Consider the following 23,139-nt stretch of genomic DNA (forward strand, 5'->3'; position numbering starts at 1 on the left):
GTCCGCAACCAGTGCCAAAAGGAAGTCCATGCAAAAGGCGCCCTGAAGTTTCCGCACTGTCAGCAGCACACAAAGAGAAGGAGAGGATGCAGGGCTAAGGGTTGGTCTACACTACAGAGTTAGGTCGATGTAAGGCAGCTTACGTTGATCTAATTATGCCAGTGTCCACACTGCAGCCTAGCTCCCGCCGATGTAAGTGCCCTACCATACCGACATAATAAGCCCTATGCCTCTCGTGGAGGTGGAGTTATAGCGGCGTAGTTAAGACGAAGCAGTGTCAGGATAGACACCGCAGGTTACTTACGTGCTGGAGCCATAAAATTGACAAGAAAGTTGGGTTGTCACCCCGGGACGGGTGGAGGACTCCAACTAGAGTCTCCTGGCTCCCTGCGCCAAGCCAGGCTGCTGCTAAGGCTCCCCACGGGGATCAGGGAGGCTCCGTGTGACTGCCAGGTTCAGCCAGTGGGGAGCTGGGAGCTTCCGTTCAACTGCCGGGCTCCTGGTGAGGAGCGGGGAGCTAATAGCTGGGGGGGGGACAGCCAGGCTCCCAGCAGGGAGCCAAAAACCCATGGGAGCGGGGGGGGGGCAGTCGGGCTTCTGTTGGGGAGCTGCACTCGGAGCTGAGGGCCTGGGCTCTCAGCTCCCCACACTGCCCCTCTAAAGTTGGCAGAAATGCTCCTGATGAGGACACGCACCACCAACAGAAGGACGGTAGAGTGGACTTGAACCACTGCAGTAATTACTGTGATGGCTGTAAGTTGACCTAACATAGGTCAACTTATGTTTGTAGTGTAGACATGCCCTAGGCTACTACCATATTGAGTGGAAATCCTGCAGCTTGCTGGTGCTTGCCTGCCCAGCTCTGGCATAGAGTTAAAGAGCTGGCACTGGGAGAGGGACCCGAGCCTGACTCCCCCAACCTTCCCACCACCACCACAATAGGAAAACACACTCCTCCTCTTGCCCCCCCTCTGACCAGCTAGGGAAGACCAACACCAGTCAGGGAAGAGCTGCCATTCTCAAGAATCTGTTCTCTAAGTAACCAGTCAGTTCACCACTAGAAAAGACCCAATCCCTATGGTCACCCATCCCGATAACCAGTCTGCTGCTACCACTGACAGCAGAGGCTGTAGGATGACCTGCTTACCCCACCAGTGCTGCTGTGAGGAACAGCTGCCAGGTAGGGGGACACATGCAAAGGAGCCCTTCTTCAGGTGCTGGGGACAGAGAACTATGGTTGGTCAAGAGGAGTGAAGGAAATGGCTGTGGTGGGTGGAAGGATTGGTGGAATTTGGGAGAGGAAGAGGATGGGATTCAGTGAAGATGGGATGCTTTTCTGGAAGATATGTTTTAGTCACTCACATGTTTTTGGTCTCAGAAGGGTAACTAAGTGAAATTCTATGGCCTGTATTATCCAGGAAATCAGAGTAGATGATCTAATGGTGCCTTCTGGCCATAAAATCTATGCTGGAAGCTTGTGAACTAGGGGAGAATAATGTCACATGAGGGGATAATTGAGGAGGGTCCCCTGTTAATAATTTTGGCAACACAGCACTTGTCGAGGCACGTTGTTTTGAATTAATGTTAGTGGTTGTGCAGGGATACTTTGGTTTAAGACATGGCATTTTGATCAATAATTATGTAATCTTACAGCAAAACTGGCAAAGTTAACAGTGATGTTATCAGAATGATGAAACCCTAAATGCTGAAAGTGACAGGACTTCTGTAATTGCTGAGAACTATAGACTTACATTATTTTAAAATTCATCCTCAACTATCAGGAAAAGAAATGATTTAGGGGCAGCATGTCTGCTTACTAAGGTACCTCCTCACAATATTAGATTGTTCCATGAATTTTAATAAACAGTTTAAAATGTAAAAACTCAGCTAGATGGTTTGAGAAAACTTTTTTCCCCATTACAACAAGCTGACAGATTTTGCTGATCTCAGTGCTACAACTTCTTATTGCAGTCCAAGCTTTGTAATTACATTGTGTAAGTTAGATAATGCAATTACTATACTTTGTCTGCAATGCTTCCTTGATGAAGTTTGGTTAAAGAACACTCTCCATAATGCATAGGGAAAAAAATCAGTGTAAGAGCAGGCTTCCAGCCATTTAAAACAAATGTGTACTCTGAAGTGGCATTTTATATCTCTTAGGCTCTTTGTCTTGTTCAAATATAAACAGTTAATTTTATTATGCAGTTTGCTATCCACTGGACACTTTAATGTTTGTTTGTATATTCCTGTTTAATGGACCTCTTGGTAGACACCCAGAGCATATTAACTGAAATTAAGAAATTTTGTATCAAGACTTTCTTCTGCAAAGGCAAGACAATTCAGTTATGCAAAGAAAATGCCTTCATTTTTCCATACCATAGTCTTATAAATAACTTGGACATCTAACCAATACATTGCATAGTAACATTTGCAATCAATGATACATTTGTTGCAGGCTGGGAGGGAATTATAGCTGTTTGCCAATTTTTTCAGCTTTTGTGTTGCAACACAGGATATAAAACTTTGATTTTTAAGTTGTTAAGAAATTCCTCCATGAAATATAACTGAGCCATGAGATGCTCTCACCCTTCTGCCCCCATAGTAAAATGGGTCCTTGTGAGCAGGTAACTCTCTCCTGTGCTCTAAGATAAAGTCCAAATGCTCTGTGGAGGAACAAATGAAACCCCTTCCTTGGGTATGACTTTATCAACAACCAAATCATGGATTATTGTTCATGCTATGGACATTTTCGTGCTTTGTGTTCAAATGGTTGCAAGTTCAAACCTTTCTAAGCTGTCTCAGAGATGGTGAATATTTATTTCCCTCTAAGTTTATGTCCACACTTCAAGAAGGATGTTGAAAAATTGGAAAGGGTTGAGAGGAGAGCCATGGGAATGATTAAAGGATTGGAAACCATGCACTACAGTGAGAAACTTATGAAACAATCTATTTAGTTTATCAAACAGAAGGTTAAGAGGTGACTTGATTACAGTCTATAAGTACCTACATGGGGATTGAAATTTGATAGAGGGCTCTTCAATCTAGCAGACTAAGGTATAAGATCCATTGGCTAGAAGTTGAAGCTAGACAAATTCAGACTAGAAATAAGATGCAAATTTTTAACAGTGAGGGTAATTAACCAGCAGAACAACTCAACAGTCATGGTGGATTCTCCATCAGTGGAAATTTTTAAATATGGATTGGATGTTTTCCTAAAAGATATGCTCTAGTACAGGGGTCGGCAACGTTTGGCACGCGGCTCGCCAGGGTAAGCACCCTGGCGGGCCGGGCCAGTTTATTTACCAGCTAACGCGGCAGGTTCGGCCGATCGCGGCCCCCACTGGCCGCGGTTCGCCGTCCCGGGCCAATGGGGGCGGCGGGAAGCCGCGGCCAGCACATCCCTCGCCCGTGCCGCTTCCCGCTGCCCCTACTGGCCCAGGACAGCGAACCGCGGCCAGTGGGTGCCGCGATCGGCCGAACCTGCCGCGTCAGCAGGTAAATAAACTGGCCCGGCTCGCCAGGGTGCTTACCCTGGCGAGCCGCGTGCCAAACGTTGCCGACCCCTGCTCTAGTACAACCACAGCTATTGGATTTGAAGCAAGAATTGATTCAGGGAAGTCCTGTGGCCTGTGATATGTAGGAAGACAGTACTTCTGTAAAAAAAAAACAAAAAAACAGAACCTTGTCTGGAATCTTAAACCTCCAAGTAAATCCATGTAGTGCATATGCTGCTCTATCTACAGCATGTCTTGAAAATTAACTAGTAACTTCACAGGTTTAACATTAGTTGAGGTTTGAGCTCTTTGCAGGAAGCTATGTTCCAGTTTCATATGAATTCTTCTGTCCATTCATCTGTCTTCTGTCTTTTGACTGTAATGATACTATGACTAAGTATGTGAGCTGCTATCATCAGCACTACCTCGGGTTTGTGCTGCTCCTTTTTATATTGAGTATAGTGCCCACGAAAGGTGAACAGACTGAAAATGCTAAAAAGTGAAGTTATCAGTTCACAGAACAGCTTTGTATACAGGCTGGTAGACTAAACATCTCTTCAATGACCCACTGATTTTTCTCAATTCAGTTCTGGAGTGATTATCTCTTTGGAGTGAGACAGTAATTCAGACTATGCTGATTTAATCCTTTCTTCTTTGCTAAAGACTTTTTTGTTGACACCTGCCTGCTTTAAATAGGTACATAAAATCACCAGTTTACATTGTGTAGGGCAGTTTTCAGCTATACTGTACGAATGCCTTTCAGTCCTTGCTACTGGGCTGAATTTCAGCCAGTAACTAAGAGGCAAAAGTCTTAGGCCATTTTTACCATATACACTAAGACCTCTTTGGGATTTATGGCCATTTTTTTTTAAAATTGTTGTTTGCAGTGATGTTGTAGCCATGTTGATCCCAGGATATTAGAGAGACAAGGTAGGCGAGGTAATAGATATTTTTTATTGGACCAACTTCTGCTGGTGAAAGAGTCATGTTTTCAAGCTTACACACAACTCTTCTTCAGGTGTGGGAAAGAGGGTCACAACTAAATATAACGTGGAACAAATTTTTAAGCATGAGGAGTGCCTTACTGTAGATAAGATTTCTGTGTGTGTTTGGGGTGGTTGCTGGATCTGTGAAGGTAAGTGTGGAGATCCAGGGGTTTCTTGTATAGAGTTGTCTGTACAGTTCCATTGTTGAAACTGATTGTGGTGTTCAGTTGATACCGGTGTGGGAGCGTTCTATAGAGAGTTTGATGGATGAGTGTTGGTTTATTAAGTTGTGGTGGAAATCTATGAGGGAGTTTAGGTCATCTGTCCAGAGGATGAAAATACTATTGATGTATCTCAGGTATATAATTAGTTTTGTGGTGCATTTGTCCAGAAATTCTTCCTCAAAGTAGCTCATGAAGAGGTTGGCATTTTGGGGAACCATCCTAGTACTCATGGCTGTTCCTGTGGTTTGGACAAAGTGTTTGTTGTTGAATGTAAAATTGTTATGGGTGAGGATGAAATGGATGAGTTTGGTGAGGTGTTTGAGGTGCATAGCTGAATGTTGTCCATTGTCTTATAGATATTTGAGGTAGATAGCAATGCCATCATTGTGAACGACATTGGTTTATAGGGAGGTGGCATCCATGATGGCAAGGGAGGTTGCTAATGTTGTGGAGTTTCTGGAGGAAGTCAGTTTGTCTTGGAGGAAAATCGGCCTTTGCTTGGTGAGTGGTGTGAGGATGGTTTCTGTGAGTACTGATGTTCCTTCAGTAAGAGTGCAGTAGCCAGATAGGATGGGTTTGCCTGGGTTCTCTTGTTTATGTATCTTGGGGAGCATGTTGAAGTTCCTGGGGTGGGATCATAAGGGATGAGGTGGTAGAGTTTCTCTTGGAGTTGTTTGGGGAAGGATTTGATGATATCCTTATATTCTTGGGTTAATTGTGCTGTGGGGTCTTCTTTGAGTTCTTTATAATAGATTGTGTTGGATCTGTGAAGGTAATAGATACTACAGAATATTATCCAAGGAGAAAGTCTGGGATACACACACCTTAACACACTTAAAACTGCCTTCACCAAACAAGGACACTCCATCTGAAAAGTGGATCACATCAGGAACGGGCCACCCAAATACCCCAAGAGAACCTGCTTCAGTAGGGAATAAAAAGCCTCCAACCACACACCCCTAGTTATCACCTACTGCCCCACACTAGAACCCATACAGGGTATCATTAAACAATTACAACCCCTACTCTTTTCCAAACCCCATCTTCTGGATTTCAAACAACCCCCTCCCCTACAAGCTCATCATTAGAAGCAAGCTCGCCATAGACCAGGACTCATCAACTCAAAGCAGCACCAAACTCTGCCATAACAGATGCAAAGCCTGCAGACATATCTCCACTGCTACAATGATCAACACCCCCATAACACACCTTTCAAAATCCATGGGTCCTACATATGCATATCATAACATGTGGTGGGGTACCTCATCCAGTGCACTAAATGCCACCATAACAACTATGGGGTGAAGCCAGGCGATCACTACGCTCTCAAATGAACTCACACAGGAAAATGATAAAAGGCTAACATCCTATCCCCTGTGGGCAAACAGTTCACAAAACAGTCACTCACTATCTGACTTCTCAGTCCTCATCCTCAAAGGAAACCTGCACAACACCTTCAAAAAAACAAGCCTGGGAGATGAAACTTATAACTTCATTAGACAATAAAATCCTAGACCCAATAAAGACACTGGATTTATGGCTCACTACAACAATCTATAACTCACTAACCCTCCTTTGTCCTACAATTGCAGAGGTGTTAACTGCCCACGTCACCTTGAATGGTCTCTTACATCATGTTAATTCCTTATGATGATGGCTACTACTTTGTCATAGAGGTCAGGGAAGTCACAGAATCCGTGACTTCCAGAGACCTCCGTGATTTAAGACCTCGACACCTGGGAGCTGTAGGGTCCCTGCCACCCTGATGGCTGGGAACTGCGGGGCCTGAGCTCCCAGCCGCAGAGGGTGGTAGGGGTGCCCCACAACTCCCAGCCGCCACAGGCAGTGGGGCCCCCAGGAGCTCCCTGCCGCTGAGGGCAGCATGGGTGCCCTGCAGCTCCCAGGTGGCGTGGGTGCCCCACAGCTCCCAGCCCCGCGGGTGGCAGGGGTGCCCCGGAGCACGGAGCACTGTGGCTGGTGGGGGTGCCTGGGAGCTCCAAGCCAGAGCCACTGCAGGTGACGGGGGTGCCCCGAGCTTGGAGCTACTGGTGGTGTGGGGACCCTGCACCTCCGAGGTAGGCACCCCCTGGGTGGTGTGGGGACCCTACAGCTCCCCATTTTGTCATGCATAATTTTTAGTAAAAGTCACGGATAGATCATGGGCTTCTGTGAATTTTTCTTTATTGCTTGTGACCTGTCTGTGACTTTTACTAAAAATATGTGTGACAAAACCGTAGCCTTACTTATGATAAACAGTCTGTTCCACTTTGTTTTTAGCTGTGACACTCTGAATACCTTTCCCAGCCATGAAGAAGAACTCGTTGTAAGCCCGAAAGTTTGTCTCCTTCAGCAACAGAAGTTGGTCCAATAAAAGATACTACCTCACCCATCTTGTCTCTCAGATTTTTAAAGGTATTTAGGCGCCTAACAATGCAGATAGATGCTAAGCGATTTTCAAAAGTACCTAAGCAGATTAGGTGCCTAATTCCCATTGGATTCAAGAGTTAAACACCTAACCTGCTTAGGTGCTTTAGAAAATCCCATTAGGCACCTATCAGCATCTTTAGGCACCTAAATACCTTTAAAAATCTGGTCCATAGTGTAAGCAGGCCCTCACTACCACATTACCAATCTTCTGAATGAGCCAGCCAGAATTATGATTATTCCTGATTTTTTAAAAACATATGCCTTCACTGTAAGTCTAATATAGGTAGGCTTGGAAGGATTCGATTTTTTTCAGTAAATCTCAGTAAATGTCGATTTCACCGTACACGCACAAACTGACAAAATAATTCCATTGATAATAAATGAAGTTTACAGATAAGAAAAATGCTGCTTGAGAACTTAGAGTTTAATTTAAGGATATTTACTGTATATATTTTGACATGGAATGTTGACAATTTGTGTTTTAACAGTTATAAAGCTTCAGTTTTTTGAATTGTAGCATCCATGTAATTCAATAATACACTCCCACATTGTCTTGAACACCCCCATAATTTCCCCAAACTATGAAAATTTAAATCATTTAAAATAAATACGTAAAACCCATAATTGGGTGCAATTGAACAGTTAAATAGGTACAAATTTTAAAATGCTTAAAAACAAACATGATTATTATTTATCAAAATTATAAAAACAATAAATATCAAGTTCTGCCGAACCCACAGGGTCTAATGCCTACAGTGAATGGGCATAATTTATCGCCACAGGTACAGGAATGGGGAATTTGCACCCCCTTGCAGCAACCTTAAGAAGTTCTAAATCTGGTCATGGTACCTCAGCAGGTGGGAAACCTGACTGATTCCTTGACATGAGCCCAGTGCTCTGACGACCAATTGCTGCTACTTCCCTGCCTTCTATTATTTTTCTTTCTTCAAAGAATAGGTACTGGCAAGGTAGCAGCATACTCAGCCCCTGACTTTTCTACTGAAATTGTAAGCAGGTGCCAATTAAGATGATGGATTTTGCAATGGGTAAACATATCCATATGAAAGCTAGGAAATTCATGTAGGCTTCTGAACACGAGTCTGATAGTAAGGATTTTCAGTCAATACTGGCCTGTGTTTGATGCAAAACAATGACCTAGATATGGCAGGTTTGAGTCCTTGTATCATTGAGTCCCTTTTAGGTACATTTCCAACTGCTGGTACAGCACTGTGTTTGGGGCAATACATTCTATTCCAGCAAAAACTAGGGTACAAAATGTGAAGGTTGCAGTTAAGCACTCAGGTCAGGAAATGCCAAAGTTAAGGTTACACGACCAGCTGAGCTCTGCCCCCAGAGACATATGAATTACAATATAGAACCAGATTCTCTTATGTACTCTGTGTGGACAGTAAAGTTGCCATGGCATCTTGAGAGGGGAGGGTTGGTTTGTATTTTGGCAAGAATAGCAGTTTGCCCTAATATCCTTGGCCCAGTATTCTCTTTAGCCCCACTGTCATGCTGTGTAGTGTTATTATTTATATTGCAGTAGTGCCTACGAGCCCTAGTCATGGACCAGCACCCTTGCCCTGGCTGCTGCCTTCCATGTTCCAACTATGGTTACATAGTTGATGTGATCTCAGAAATCCTTAGAGGTTGGCTGCTCCTAATTAAGTGAGTGAAAGAGCTCCCTCATCCCCCTCCCGCCTCTAGACTGGCCAACAAGTGACATATGATTGAAATATGTGCTGCCCTGGGTTTTGTTTTATGTTGCACCATGATTTGCAGATCATAAAGGTATTTAGGTATAAAACCTAGTCCCTAGTTTTCAGGAGGTTCTTGCTAAGTGAATGAAATAAACCAGCTTTGCTATGTGACTGGGGGAGGGGGCAGGAGAAAGAGGGCTATTGCAGATTGTGAAGATAGTTCATTTGATTCACACAGTGAGAACATCCTTAAACCCAGGTATTTCACATCTTGGCCATTTGGACCCCAAAATTTAATTACTGCAGCCCACACACACACACACCTGCATTGCTGCCCCCGCCACCCCACAGTCACTGCTGGCTGGGCCCTCCCTACCTTGCTACTGCATGCCCCTGCCCTCTGTAGGACCAGGGACTCTCAGCTGCACCTCCTGCTCCAGCTTTGGGCCCCTTCATCTTTTGTCGCCCCCCCCCCCACTTCCCAGGGATCAGAGAAAGGGGGACCTGCCCAGTGGGCAGCAGGGAGGGATAAGAAAGCGGAGCTGACACCATGTTCGCAAGAGGGACACAGAGGGAGATCAGAAAGTGCAGCAGCTCATAGCCAGCTCTGCTTCCTCATCTGCTCTTGTGAAAATGGTATTGGCTCCACTCTCCACTCCCTCCACACCCTACCCCCATCTGAAGTCTCCTATTGGCTCTTGGGCAGCTCCCCACTTCTCTGGCCTCTCTCTGCTCCCTGGAGGAAAGAGGACTGGAGAAGGGATCAGGACCCCAGGGCTGCTGGCTGATGGTGCCTGTCCTCCAGAACACTGTCTGTCAATCCAGTGCAGAGGGACCCAGAGCTGGAGGGGAAACCTGCCCCAAAAGAGGCACGTATCATATAATGCAGTCCAATTAAGAGATCTGTCTCCCATTGACTTCAGTAGGTTCAGGATTGGGCCATAGCTTGTACAGCAAAGTGCTTTATCTGTATGCAGGCAAACAATGTAAGATACTAATTATCATTAACCCTTTTCCTGCACTGTGGATATTATTCCATATAAAAATTGTTAAAATAATGTTATGGTTGTAAAGCACTTGGGACTTAGGAGATGCACAAATTAAGGTTGCCTGGGTAATCTTCATAATTCCCCTTTGTGAGTACATAGCCAGTATTATTTCAGTCATATCTGTGACTTCTCCTACCACTCAGCTAGGACAGTATGTGGTTTTTCCCTACTAGCTTTTATAGTACTTAGATCCCTGATGCTGCCAAAAAAGCACCCTTGATTTATTTGTCAGTCAGTAGCTTTCATGCTGACAATGGTTTCAGCTATTTAAAAGATATATTTTTACAAGGTTTCTTTCCTATTTTATTTCTATTAATCTTAGGCCTGCCATGAAATGTTAGAGAAGCAGAGACAGACACTGCATGATCTGGAAGAAGAGGATGACTGCCAAAGCACTGAGGCCGTTGCAGAGCTCCATCAGGTGATCTATTGATTTGTGCTAGTGGCTGCGAAAAGTCTGAAAATCTCCAGTCCAGTTACAAAACGGGACTAGACCTCAGGCATAGAAACTTCAGAGATTTATCATTCATTTGATATTCTGCAGCTTTCGAGAGGCTGGGTAGTGCACTAACGGGCTTGGGATTTAGTCTTTTACTTTGGGAGACCTGGATGTCACAAATGGAAATGAATTTGGTCTCCTCCTATTCTGTGATAGATGTGGGGTTCCTAGCACTCTGCATGAAGAACATTCACGACTTATTCTCTGACCACAAGTCAGCTCTTGGTAATATAAGGGACAACTTTCCTTTGTAGACTTGCAGAATTTTCCCTCTCTAAGTGACCACACACCTTTATGCTTCCACTAGAAAAGTTTGCCTACACAATCTCCCTGCAATCACACCAGCAAACAAGGCTTACAGCAGGAAGGCACTGGTGCCAGATATAAGGCAGGAAAGGGAAAATGCATCTCATGTCCTAATACTTTTCCCAGACAAGGTGCTAGGGTGACCCCAGTCATAGAGGAAAAGCAAGAGAGACAAGGAAAGTATATAAGGCTTCTTGATTTACTTATAGAGCTCTAGGTAGTGAGTTAATGTATTGACAGTGTTGGTTCACTGACACTTTTAAATGAGGATTTTAATTTGTAATATTTAATATTGGTCTTGCTAATTGGAAATTGTTGCTACTGATGAAGATTTCATGCTTTGTTATCTTGTTGTTATGTGTGTAAGATTAATGCTATCTAATTGTAGCAAAAGCAATGACCTTTGAGCTGAAAGTGATTAGTTGTAGTCTAACAGGCTCTGTTTTGATTAATTGTGACCAGTCTGGTGTGTCATGGATATCTCTAGTCCATATCACACCTGGTTGCATGGGCATCTTAGTACATGCTAATTATAGTATTGTGCATTTGTTCCACTTTATACGAGTTTTCATTGCCCCTGTGCATTTTTTATCTATCAAGTTTTGATAAGTTTGAAAAAACTGACTAGTGGCGTTTTACTTAGTAGAGTATGAACGCGTGCTGGAGCAGGTTTGTGTAACGGTTCTAGGAAAAGTATATTTGAGGAACAAACTACTTATTCAGAAAAGGGAAAAAACTGGTTTGGAGGGTTGTGTTTGTGAATCTGAGTAGATGCTTTCTTCAGGTAATTTTTTAATTTAAGAAGAGCAAGTCAACATGTCTGCTAATATTACATGTGATACGTATGCTTTGTAAAGCAGTCATTAACCTTCATCATTTCATTTGATGTCCTTAGCGTCAAAGATATTTCCCCCGAACACAATGCTTATGGATGTTGTATTCCATTATTGGAAACTCTACTTCACTGACGTTTTAAGACCAGCTTAAAATCCTGTTTGGCTAAGTTTTGTTTTCCATTAAAAATATTTGGGTGAATTAAACGTTTCTAATATTGACAGGCTGACAGAAAGCTGTGTGTAAGCTTCTTCTCACTCAGCCATAACCTGCTACGGCACGCAAGCTGATTTTCAGTGGCACTCACACTGCCCGGGTCCTGGCCACCAGACCGGGGGGCTCTGCATTTTAATTTAATTTTAAATGAAGCTTCTTAAACATTTTAAAAACCTTATTTACTTTACATACAACAATAGTTTAGTTATATATTATAGACTTATAGAAAGAGACCTTCTAAAAACGTTAAAATGTATTACTGGCACACGAAACCTTAAATTAGAGTGAATAAATGAAGACTCGGCACACCACTTCTGAAAGGTTGCCGACCCCTGTTCTATACTGTACCTGCTATTCCACTCCTGGGCCTGTCCTGAGTAGAGACTGCCAGTCATGTAAAACTAAAGAAAGTTCTTCAGTGGTTAACAAATCGACTGATATCTACCAGGAATTTACATTCAGGAAACTAAACTCACATCTGTTTTTACAATAAGCAGTCTTTTATCCTTGTCCATCAAATGTGATCAGCTAATGCATCAATATCAAGTAATGGTCCCGCTCTCTCTCCTAGGCATAGCTGCTATTGATTGTATTAAAGGATGACATCAGAAAGTACACTACATAAGAGGCATAGGCTGTGAATGAAAAGAAATTTACTGTACTCTCCAAATGCTTTAAGAACAGGCTTGATCCTCTGCTGGTGTAAACCAATGTAGCTCCACTGAAGTCAAACAGAGCTACCCTGATTTCCACCAGCTTGAGTGTACAAGGAATAGTGGTTATTAAAAATGTCTATTACCTGGGGCATGAAACAAAGGCAAAGGAGAATCCCAGGGAAGAAATTATGTCTCAGAGAATCACAGTCTCTTCCCTGTTTCCTCTCCTCTCCCTCTTCTGCACCCCTTGCTCCAGGGGAAGAGGAATGTATGCAGTTCCTTTACCTTGGAATCCCAGATGCTTGGCCAGCACGTTAGAAAGCCAGAATCAAGGCTCCACCTGCCCACGTTCCACTGTCTTGCAGATGCCATGCACAGCCCACTCTCCACCCATCATGCCTGGAAGTGAGGTGCAGCAAGGCTGCCTAGAGGAATGAGGGAGCTTATTCTCCTGTGTGGCTGTGCTATAGCCAGGCACAATCAGGCCCTTCATTTCCATTTTGCCATTGCATGATATCTGCACACTCCTTTACAATGCGAAGACAAAGATGGCATGCATCACCAAGGCATGAACAAGTGAGAGGCTCAATTCAAGAGGTGAGGAAACAGTCAAATAATGAGTTTGTTCAATTAAAATTTCACATTTTCCTAAATGCAAATGTACGTTACAAAGGAGAGTAAAATAGTAAAAAATGGCTTTTCATTAACTAGATTGGCGCAAACAAGTCCTCTTTGTCATGTGATTTTTAGAATATCACTGGAAAATTAAGCCCAGCTACATTCATGAAAGGTTAACAAGTGTAACCCACTGGTCACTCTGTTACATGTCCTCTTCTGTGCCTCATTCACTGAGGATGTGCGTCTGTTACAACTCTCACATCTTCTGTGGATCGGGCACAGAATGGGACATAATGCAAAGTGACTAATGTACTACATTGCTCAGTCCAGAAGAAGTATTTAATCTTGTCCTGACCATTTGAGGCTCACAGCAGTGTGAATCCCAGACAAGACACCACTAATGCTGGCTGCCATCTTGGCTCACACCACAGATTGAACCAGGGACACTCAGAGTTAGAGGATTGAATCTCAGCAGCCCAGCCGTATTCCGGGAAGGTGAAAAATGGCAGTAGAATCTTGCCTTTTGTCACGTAAAGCCTGGCAAAGTCTGCAATATTGAACAGGGTGGATGTGTTTCGTCTCTTTTTAAATTGTCTGAGAGTGAATTAAGGTATCATTCACCACAGACAGCAATACAAACTTCCCCTCGGTGCCCTGCCTGGAGGTGCCTCAACCTGGACCACTACAGGGATGAGAGGAGTCCAGTGTGCGTAATCAGACCTTTCAGTCTATGGCTGCTAATTAGAAACCCTTACGTTACTTTTAACAGTCCTCCTGGAATTCAGAGCCCGTTTGGACGGTAGTTTGACTAAAATAGACAGCAGTCCTGTAGGAAATGGACAGATGATAGAAATTGCCATATTGGATCAAACTCATGGGTCCATCTACAGCAGTGTCCCATCCCTGACAGTGGCCAGCAGCAGACACTTCAGAGGAAGGTGCAAGAAATCCTGCAGTCATATAGACTCATGTGGTTTCCCGAGGGATAATTTCAGCTGGTAAAAATTCAATGACTTTTGACCCAGGCAGTTTTTAAACCAGTGACCTAATGGCACAAAGGCCTATGTTCCACTGTTAATTATCTGAACCATCCAATCCTTCATTTAAACAGTACATTAAAAAAATTTTATACTATAGACTGTTTTAAGCCTGAAGGAATCCTCAGGTGAAGAGGCAGAAGGCTAGCGATATGGAGCTATCACATTGATTTTTTTTTAAGAAGCTGCCAGTTCTGCCCCTTCATATCAGCTCACTGATTTCTGCATTTTAAGAGTCACTGAAATTCTGTTCAGTAGTGATGTGGTTTGCAAGTGATTTGCCAGTCAAGCCCTAATCCCTTACAACAAATTGGAGAAAGGATTTGGCGTTTAACGTGTATAGACAAGCTAAACATGGTAGTCAATATGGAGCCCATCTGCCTGATTCTCCTGTCGCATACAGTTTTATACCAATGCAACTATTAAGTTCAACAGTTACTCCTGATTTCATAGGTGCTGGAACTAGGAGTGCTGCGGGTGCTGCCACACTCCCTGGCTTGAAGTAGTTTCCATCATATACAGAATTTACCATTTGGTTTAGTGGCTCTCAGCTCCCCACTTGTTCCAGCACCCCTGCTTGATTTACCTTGGTATACATGAACAGAGAACCTGTCCCATAGATTCAAGATCATGCAGAATGGCAGGATAATCTCTATGTGGGTATTGGTGTTGTGAAAGGGGAGTGCGAGTTTGACTGAATGAACTCCCTGGTGACTAGATGAGAGGAGAGAATGTCAAATCATTGTACACACCACTTACTATTCTCATAGTTTCTGTTATCTTGTCCTCCCACACCTTCCTCCACCTGTTTGTTTCATTCATCTTTTCACCTTGTCAAGACTGTAAGCGTTTCAGGGCAGGAACAATCTCTTCACTACTAAGTGGTATAGCCCTTAGCACAGTGGCCCAGAAGGTACTACTGTAATACAATAAACAAACAGTAGTCTGGATCGGAATAAATACAGTAAATGTCAATATTTTGGAACTTTAATGAGTATGTGTTGGTGTGCATGGTAGGGAAGAAGAATTGAGTAGGTGTGTTTTTTGTGTGTATATATATATGTCAATGAAAGTGATTTATCCTAGGGAAGCTGCTTGTGGTGTGATGTGAAGTAAATGAATGAGTATGAGCAGTTTGTACTTGGAGAATGGTATGCAGGATTTTTATATGTAGTGACTGTGACCCAAGGACCTCTTGATGCCTACTGGCAGAGGGCATAAGGGGTGCATAAGGGTTATAAGAATCCCCTGGGTCTAATATCTGTATAACTTGTCCACCAAAGAATGTCATGTAAGGTTTCTAGTGAAAGCCTGTGTCACAATGGTCATCATAATCATTGTGAGATGTATGTATGGAAAATGAGTGGAGAGTTGTGTGTATATACTAAAGATTGTGTTCTCTGGGACCGACAGTTAAGACAGGTTACCAAAATGTAATCCACATATTCCTGTCAGGCAGGTGACCACCCTGGCTGGTCACGTGCAAAATTTAGTATTTTATGGTTCACAATAGACACTGGGAGTGGCAAGAAAAACAAAGACAACAGGAGTTAGCCTGTTTAGGTGTAAGGCAATGGACTTTTGAAACTATATCTGGGATACAGATGAGCCCTCAGGAATTCCTTCAGTCTCAGGACAAGTTGCCAGCAGGCTTGATTTTATGAGAAGGGATTTCAGCCAAACTGGTTGGAAACACTGGGGAGAAGGACATGAGATAAGCTATCTTGTAGTACAAGTGGTTTTCTATCTTTTTTCATTTGTGGACTCCTACACATTTTCAAATGGAGGTGCAGACCCCTTTGGAAATCTTAGACATAGTCCGCAGACCACAGGTTGACAAAACACTCTTGTAGGAGATAGGGGAATGCCTTGAGTACATTTAGGCTCTAGGAATCATGTTAAGGTTTTGTTTTATGCAGCTATTTGTTTCCAATATTCTTACTCTAAGGCCAAGTCTGCATTCAAAAGCGAAGTCGACCCAGGAAAATCCATACCCCTGAGCGATGTAGTTAAGCCGACCTAACCTCCAGTGTAGACAGCGTTTGGTCAACAGAAGAATTCTCCTGTCAACCTAGCTCCTGCGTTTTGGGGAAGTGGATTAACTACGTCGATGGAAGAACTCCTCCTGTTTCTGTAGGACGCATCTACACTGAAGCACTATAATGGCACAGGCGTAGCACTGCAGCTGTACTTCTGTAGCATTTCAAGTGTAGACAGGCCCCTCCATCACTTGAATCTGTTTTTTGATAATAAACTTATTCTTCTTTTCACTACATATAAAGTGCTGTGTGTTAAGTAAACTTGTGATCCTCAGTTGAATTTTATAATCTAATCCGTATTATTCCTTTGGGAATAGTGGCACTAAGAGTTCTGTGAGTGGGATAGAGGCTGAGCACTCCAGAGGGAAGCTAGGCAGACTCCGGGGTCGGGGTGTGAGCCTACCACTGACCAGGCACACAGAGAGCGATGCCTGCAGAGGCCTGGAAGGTAGCGCTTGTGTTGCCAGAGGCTGATGGCTTCAGGAAGCTGATCCACAGCATGTACAGACAAGACCTCCTCACAGCAAGGGCGTGTGGTGTCGAGGTACCTCACAACCCTGACTATGCCAGGAAAGCCTGACAGTAGTGGACTTCAAACAGTGGGGATTAGATAAATTGACTGTGATAGTGGGGAGAGAAGAACTGTTACAATCTTTGTAAATAATTTGTGAAAAAGTTAATTGACATTGAGTCATGCAGGTATTTCGTGCCGTTTGTACAAATTTTAATTTATCCAGTCTACAAGAATAGAATGGAGAAGTAGAATAAAAATTAACTGACATTTTTAGATTAAGGAAAAGGTGTCAGAGAAATCCTGATCAGTTAGAGGAGCATAATGTATTGCAGGTTTGTGTAATTTATGAATTGCAGGGGTTTTTATTGTGTCATTTTCTGTTGTCAGGCAGTAAAAGTGGCTTCCAGTTATCGCCTGTCCTGCCCTCTTGTGGACTCTGAAAAAAGAAAATGAGGTGTTTTTTGCAGTTCTGCTTGAATTTTTGTGGTTCAGATGTTACCTAATCTGTAATCTTATCCTCCTCCTCTTCTGTGTGCTATGCTGTAGAGATGAGAGAAGAGGCTGGTGGCTAACAATTCATTATGAGGAAAACAGAAGTTCATTTGAGGACAACCAAAAAAAAGTAACTAGCAGCTGAGAGTTACAAAGTCTCTTGTAAGGGACTCATTTTTAAAGTATATTTCATCAAGTTTAGGATAGAGGCTATGGAAGCTCACACTTTAATGTTGTCTCTAGTTCTTCTTCTTCTAACAGGACTTCAAGAAAATACTATCCTACCTCTCATTTGATAGGAAGTAAAAGATGAATAGGAATGTAGGTTAAAACATTGTAACTAATGGATAATATTAACAGATAAGGCAATAAACATTTTTGAGTGATTAAAAAGTAATTTGAAGCTAGTGTTAAGTGTAATTTTTTTTCAGCTACAAAGGGCAAACTTTTTCTGTTTCAAAATATGAAATTCAGGACGTAGCATATTGTGATCCTGTTCTACGTTCTTAGTCCCAGATCTTCAAAGGTATTTTAGGCTCCTAACTTCCATTGATTTCAGTAGAAGTTAGGAGCCTAAAGACCTCTGTGGATCTGGGTCCTAAAGCCTTATTTTTCCTTCATATTCTCTGTGCAACTCTGTTAACTAAAATATAAGGGTTGCATTTTCTAAACTGGACTGTAATTTTGGGTGCCCACTTGAGCTAGATGTCCAAGATGCTGAGCACCTACAGCTCCCATTTACTTCAGGTGGATCTACAGATATTCAACACCCATGAAAACCAGACTATAGAGGTCTCAGGTTGAGCAACCAAACTTTGAAGTACCCAAAATTTAAAGGTTTGGCATTGTGATTTACTAGGAAGTGTTGGAAGGCAGTGTGGAATAATAGATTAGGCATAGAAATTAGAACCCAGCTCTCCAGGTTGTATCTAATCCTGGTTCTGGCACTTATTTGCTGATTAAATTTAAGCAGGTCATTTTAATCTCACTTCAAGCTGGGGGTGTGATTTGAGGCTAGCCAGGATAGGTATGCACTACAGCTAGCTGTCTTGCTTAAGTGCCTGGGGTCTTGGCTGGGCACATACTCATGGTGGCTATCCCATCCTCAGGGTATGATAGAGATATTGGGTTGAATATCATCCTATCAGAGGGTTGAATTTAATAAAAAGCCTAATTCTGCAGTGCCTTGCACAGTCAATTACTCCCATGTGAGGCATTTTTCTAATGTTGGTCTTAGATATTGCCACAGCCACTTACTGTATGTAGACCAGAGGTTCTCAAACTTCATTGCACCACAACCCACTTCTGACAACAAAAATTACTGCACGACCCCAGGAGGGGGGACTGAAGCCTGAGCCCACCCGAGCCCCACCACCCCAGCCGGCTTTGGCCCCAGGCAGTGGGGCTCAGAACTGCTGATCTAGACTCTTCCCCACTTTCCAATGCCCAGTTTATATGGTTAGAAAAATTGTATTAGGATTCCTTCTTCCCCAGCAGACCTGCTCCCTGTGCATACTCATATCTGCTTACTTTTAATCACTAAAATAAGTTTTTACTATTGTTTGTTCTGTTAGCAATTCTGGTTCTACACTGCTATAGGTGCATGAGCTGGTTTCTGTTCTGACTCATGCATCATCAGTAGAGTTGTTAATAAAGGCCTTGTCTTTATATCTGTTTAACTTTACAATACATTTTTGGTAGTTATACCACTGTAACCTTCTGTGTGGACACACTTATTCTGGCTTGAGAGATAGATTCATAGATTCTAGGACTGGAAGGGACCTCGAGAGGTCATCGAGTCCAGTCCCCTGCCCGCATGGCAGGACCAAATACTGTCTGGACCATCCCTGATAGACATTTATCTAACCTACTCTTAAATATCTCCAGAGATGGAGATTCCACAACCTCCCTAGGCAATTTATTCCAGTGTTTAACCACCCTGACAGTTAGAAACTTTTTCCTAATGTCCAACCTAGACCTCCCTTGCTGCAGTTTAAGCCCATTGCTTCTTGTTCTATCCTTAGAGGCTAAGGTGAACAAGTTTTCTCCCTCCTCCTTATGACACCCTTTTAGATACCTGAAAACTGCTATCATGTCCCCTCTCAGTCTTCTCTTTTCCAAACTAAACAAACCCAATTCTTTCAGCCTTCCTTCATAGGTCATGTTCTCAAGACCTTTAATCATTCTTGTTGCTCTTCTCTGGAAACTCTCCAATTTCTCCACATCTTTCTTGAAATGCAGTGCCCAGAACTGGACACATTACTCCAGCTGAGGCCTAACCAGAGCAGAGTAGAGCGGAAGAATGACTTCTCGTGTCTTGCTCACAACACACCTGTTAATACATCCCAGAATCATGTTTGCTTTTTTTGCAACCGCATCACTCTGTTGACTCATATTTAGCTTGTGGTCCACTATAACCCCTAGATCCCTTTCTGCCGTACTCCTTCCTAGACAGTCTCTTCCCATTCTGTATGTGTGAAACTGATTTTTTCTTCCTAAGTGGAGCACTTTGCATTTGTCTTTGTTAAACTTCATCCTGTTTAACTCAGACCATTTCTCCAATTTGTCCAGATCATTTTGAATTATGACCCTGTCCTCCAAAGCAGTTGCAATCCCTCCCAGTTTGGTATCATCCGCAAACTTAATAAGCGTACTTTCTATGCCAATATCTAAGTCGTTAATGAAGATATTGAACAGAGCCGGTCCCAAAACAGACCCCTGCGGAACCCCACTTGTTATGCCTTTCCAGCAGGATTGGGAACCATTAATAACAACTCTCTGAGTACGGTTATCCAGCCAATTATGCACCCACCTTATAGTAGCCCCATCTAAATTGTATTTGCCTAGTTTATCGATAAGAATATCATGCGAGACCGTATCAAATGCCTTACTAAAGTCTAGGTATACCACATCCACACAGAGGGTGTAGTTTTTTTTGGTTCAGAGTGTGAGATTAACCTCCCCTCACGAACTAAATTGAAAAAAAGCCACTCTTACACCAGAATAAGAGTGTCCACATACATTGTAGACAAGTTCCAACTGCAGGCAACTTCCCTCCAACTTCCCTCCTTTGCAGTCACTTTTTGGCATAAACCAACAATACATAATATGCATTAGTCAGCACTTGGAATCCAGCTCAATATTTCTGAAGGGCTTTTTCTCCATTATAATCACATTCTTCACCTCACCTCACTCAGATCAAACTTTACATTGTGCCTCGTGTTTTAATGTTGCTCTTTAGTTTGCTGTTAGTGAAATTCCATCAGCTGTATATTTCCCTTGTTTTTCCTGCGTGATTATATATTTCTCCTCCTTTGAAATTCAAAGGCATCCAGCATTTATCCAAGACCATTTCACTTCTGCATTTAAATTATGATATTTATTTATGCTTGATGAATTTCTAAGGATGATTTTTGAAAAAGCTTGAGGTTGGCTGTCATATTACAAACATGTTCATTTAACTCTGCAATCAGCTACTCTATTAGTGGAATCAATTTGAATAAATTGCATTAAGTAAAAGTTCTGAAGACAAAAAGATGACACATCAAGAGATATTTAATGACCATTCTATGGACGTTCCAGTCCAAAAATAAGATACGTATTGGAACCAGTACTTTGTTTCTCTTGTATAAAAAACTTAATATTGCAATGGCCCATTAAATAGCAATATGTAAAGCAACTTCTCTGTTTAGAGCCACATTCCACCACCCTTACTTACATTGAGTAATATCTTACTCTGTAAGTAGTTCCTTGCAGAACAAGCTTATACTCAGCTTGAGTCAGATTGGCAGAATCTGGCCCCCATTAGCATTTCCACATCCAGAAGCTTTTTCCTATGTAGGTTCTTATTTTTCCCTCATCACCATAGTAACGAAGCATCTTATAGTGCAGTAAGCAACATGACTAAGGTCTGCCACATGTGGTTCATTTTCTCCCACTTCCCATCATAGGATAAAACTGTGTGTGCAGTGCATTGTTTTGGTTAGGTAGGGTGGTGGATCGTGTGGGGTTTGTTTTTTTAATGTACACACTGCTCTGCATGTATGTCAGAGAAGGCAGGTGGAAAATGTGTGCCTTGCATTTGGAATAGATGAGGTTTGTGATGGTCCTTAGTTCTTATGGGAGCTCATTCCACAGTCTCAGATCAGTCCCCCAAAATGCTCCTGACAGATGAGCTTCCCCCTTATAGTAGAACTTTTGAGAAGTGGGGGTCATTACAAATTAAATATTCATACACTTTCAGCAGCTAAAGGATCTTCAAATTTTTGCATATACAAATCATCATGGGTGCAATTATTTGTCACTTAGATGTCCAAGTTCCTATTTATGTACTGTATTTATACCCATTGTTTTGTTCTTGGGAAAAATAAAAGAGGGAGGTCTGGCTGTGGTTGATCTGATCTCTATAATTGTAATACACTTCTGCCTCGATATAACGCTGTCCTCGGGAGCCAAAAAATCTTACCGCGTTGTAGGTGAAACTGCGTTATATCGAACTTGCTTTGATCCACCGGAGTGCGCAGTCCCGCCCCCCCGGAGCACTGCTTTACCGCGTTATATCCGAATTCGTGTTATAATTGGGTCACGTTATATCGGGGTAGAGGTGTACTACTATTTTGAACTTCTGTAGCACCTTTCACTAGAAGATGTCAAAGTGCTTTACAAAGAAATAATTAAGCCACTTTGATCTAGGGATCACCTCTCTCTCAAATGCTGTTCTGTGAAGCAAAACAACCACAGTTCAGTTGAGTAGAATTGCTGGGCCCTGCTAAGTAATGCAAGACAGGTAATAAAGATTACAACATCCGTTTGAACTGCAGGAGGTACAGGCAGAACCCAGGTCCCTGAGAAATATTCAGGATATAATTCCTTTACTCCTTAAGCAGAAAGCCATGAGATCTTCAATGACAGCAAACGATCAAGACCTCTGCTTTCCATTTCATGCAGGAGATTTCCTTACGAGAAGCAATGCGATACCAGCACTATACTAGGGCAATAATTCTGGGGTGCCACCTACAGAAAGCCCAGTACCCCTAAGTGGGGTGGTAATGGTAACTGGAAGTCTTTCATTAAAATATCAACCCGGTCTGACTCTGCTTGAGAGCTAGTGGAGCTGCAATAGAAACAGGTGTGGCTGCAGACAACTCTAGATAGTTTTTAAACCATATTAATCCATAGGAAAGAACTAAAAATGGTGACAGGGTGGGGAGGGTTAACTGCTGTTGAAAAGCTGGGGGGGAGGGAAACCCTGATATTTACTGAGGGGAAAGATGGGTTAGAAGAGATATAACTGACATTGTTAAAATGTTAAAGGGTTTGTGAGATCAGACATGGAATCTTTTTGAGCTGATGATAAATCCCAGGATTTGGAGACCTGAATTTTAGAATAAAGAAACAGCAGCAGAGGAGAGAATTTAAACATGCCATTTTGCATAGAGATTAAGCTAAAACCGATTCACAAACTAGATAAGTAATTAGAAAGGTGCAAACCCTGCCTCCATCTGCAAAGGTGAGAAGGGAGTTTGTGGAATTGCACAAGTTTGGGGTGGAGAGGCAAGTTTAGGGGCACTGCAACCAGGGCCGGCTCTGACTTTTTGGCCGCCCCAAGCAAAAAAAAACGGGGCGGCCAGAATGGCAAAGCAAAAAAAAAAACAAAAAACACCTCCGGCGCGGACCGGCTAGCGGGGGGGAGGTGGAGGGAGCGGGCGGGAGAGAGAGAGAGAGAGAAGGGGGACAGCCAGGGCTACAGCGGGGCGCTGCCACGCGGCCCCTCCCGCCACACGGCGCCACCTGCCGGGAGGGCTCCGCCCCGGTCAGCGGGAAGGGAAGGACGCAGACTGCCCTGCCGGGCTTGCTGCAGGGCGCTCCCGTCCTCCGTGCCGCCGCCCCCTACAGGGCGGCCGGAGCGGACCAAAAAAAAACAACGGCCGTGCCGCCCTATGATTGGACGGAATGCCGCCTGCCGCCCCAAGCACCAGCTTGCTCGGCTGATGCCTGGAGCCGGCCCTGACTGCAACATGGAGCCACTTAAATGAAAGGCTTTCT

General features: G+C 43.2%; 1 protein-coding gene across 1 annotated transcript in view; it reads left to right on the top strand.

Moving 5' to 3' along the window:
- EVC (EvC ciliary complex subunit 1) overlaps positions 1-23,139 on the top strand; it is a 97,219-nt gene that overhangs the window by 47,433 nt on the left and 26,647 nt on the right. The window contains exon 11 of the mRNA XM_065405510.1: positions 10,206-10,304. Within this exon, the coding sequence (XP_065261582.1) occupies positions 10,206-10,304 (99 nt within the window). The remainder of the gene's footprint in view (positions 1-10,205; positions 10,305-23,139) is intronic.

Source organism: Emys orbicularis, chromosome 5, assembly GCF_028017835.1.
Source record: "Emys orbicularis isolate rEmyOrb1 chromosome 5, rEmyOrb1.hap1, whole genome shotgun sequence".
NCBI lineage: Eukaryota > Metazoa > Chordata > Testudines > Emydidae > Emys > Emys orbicularis.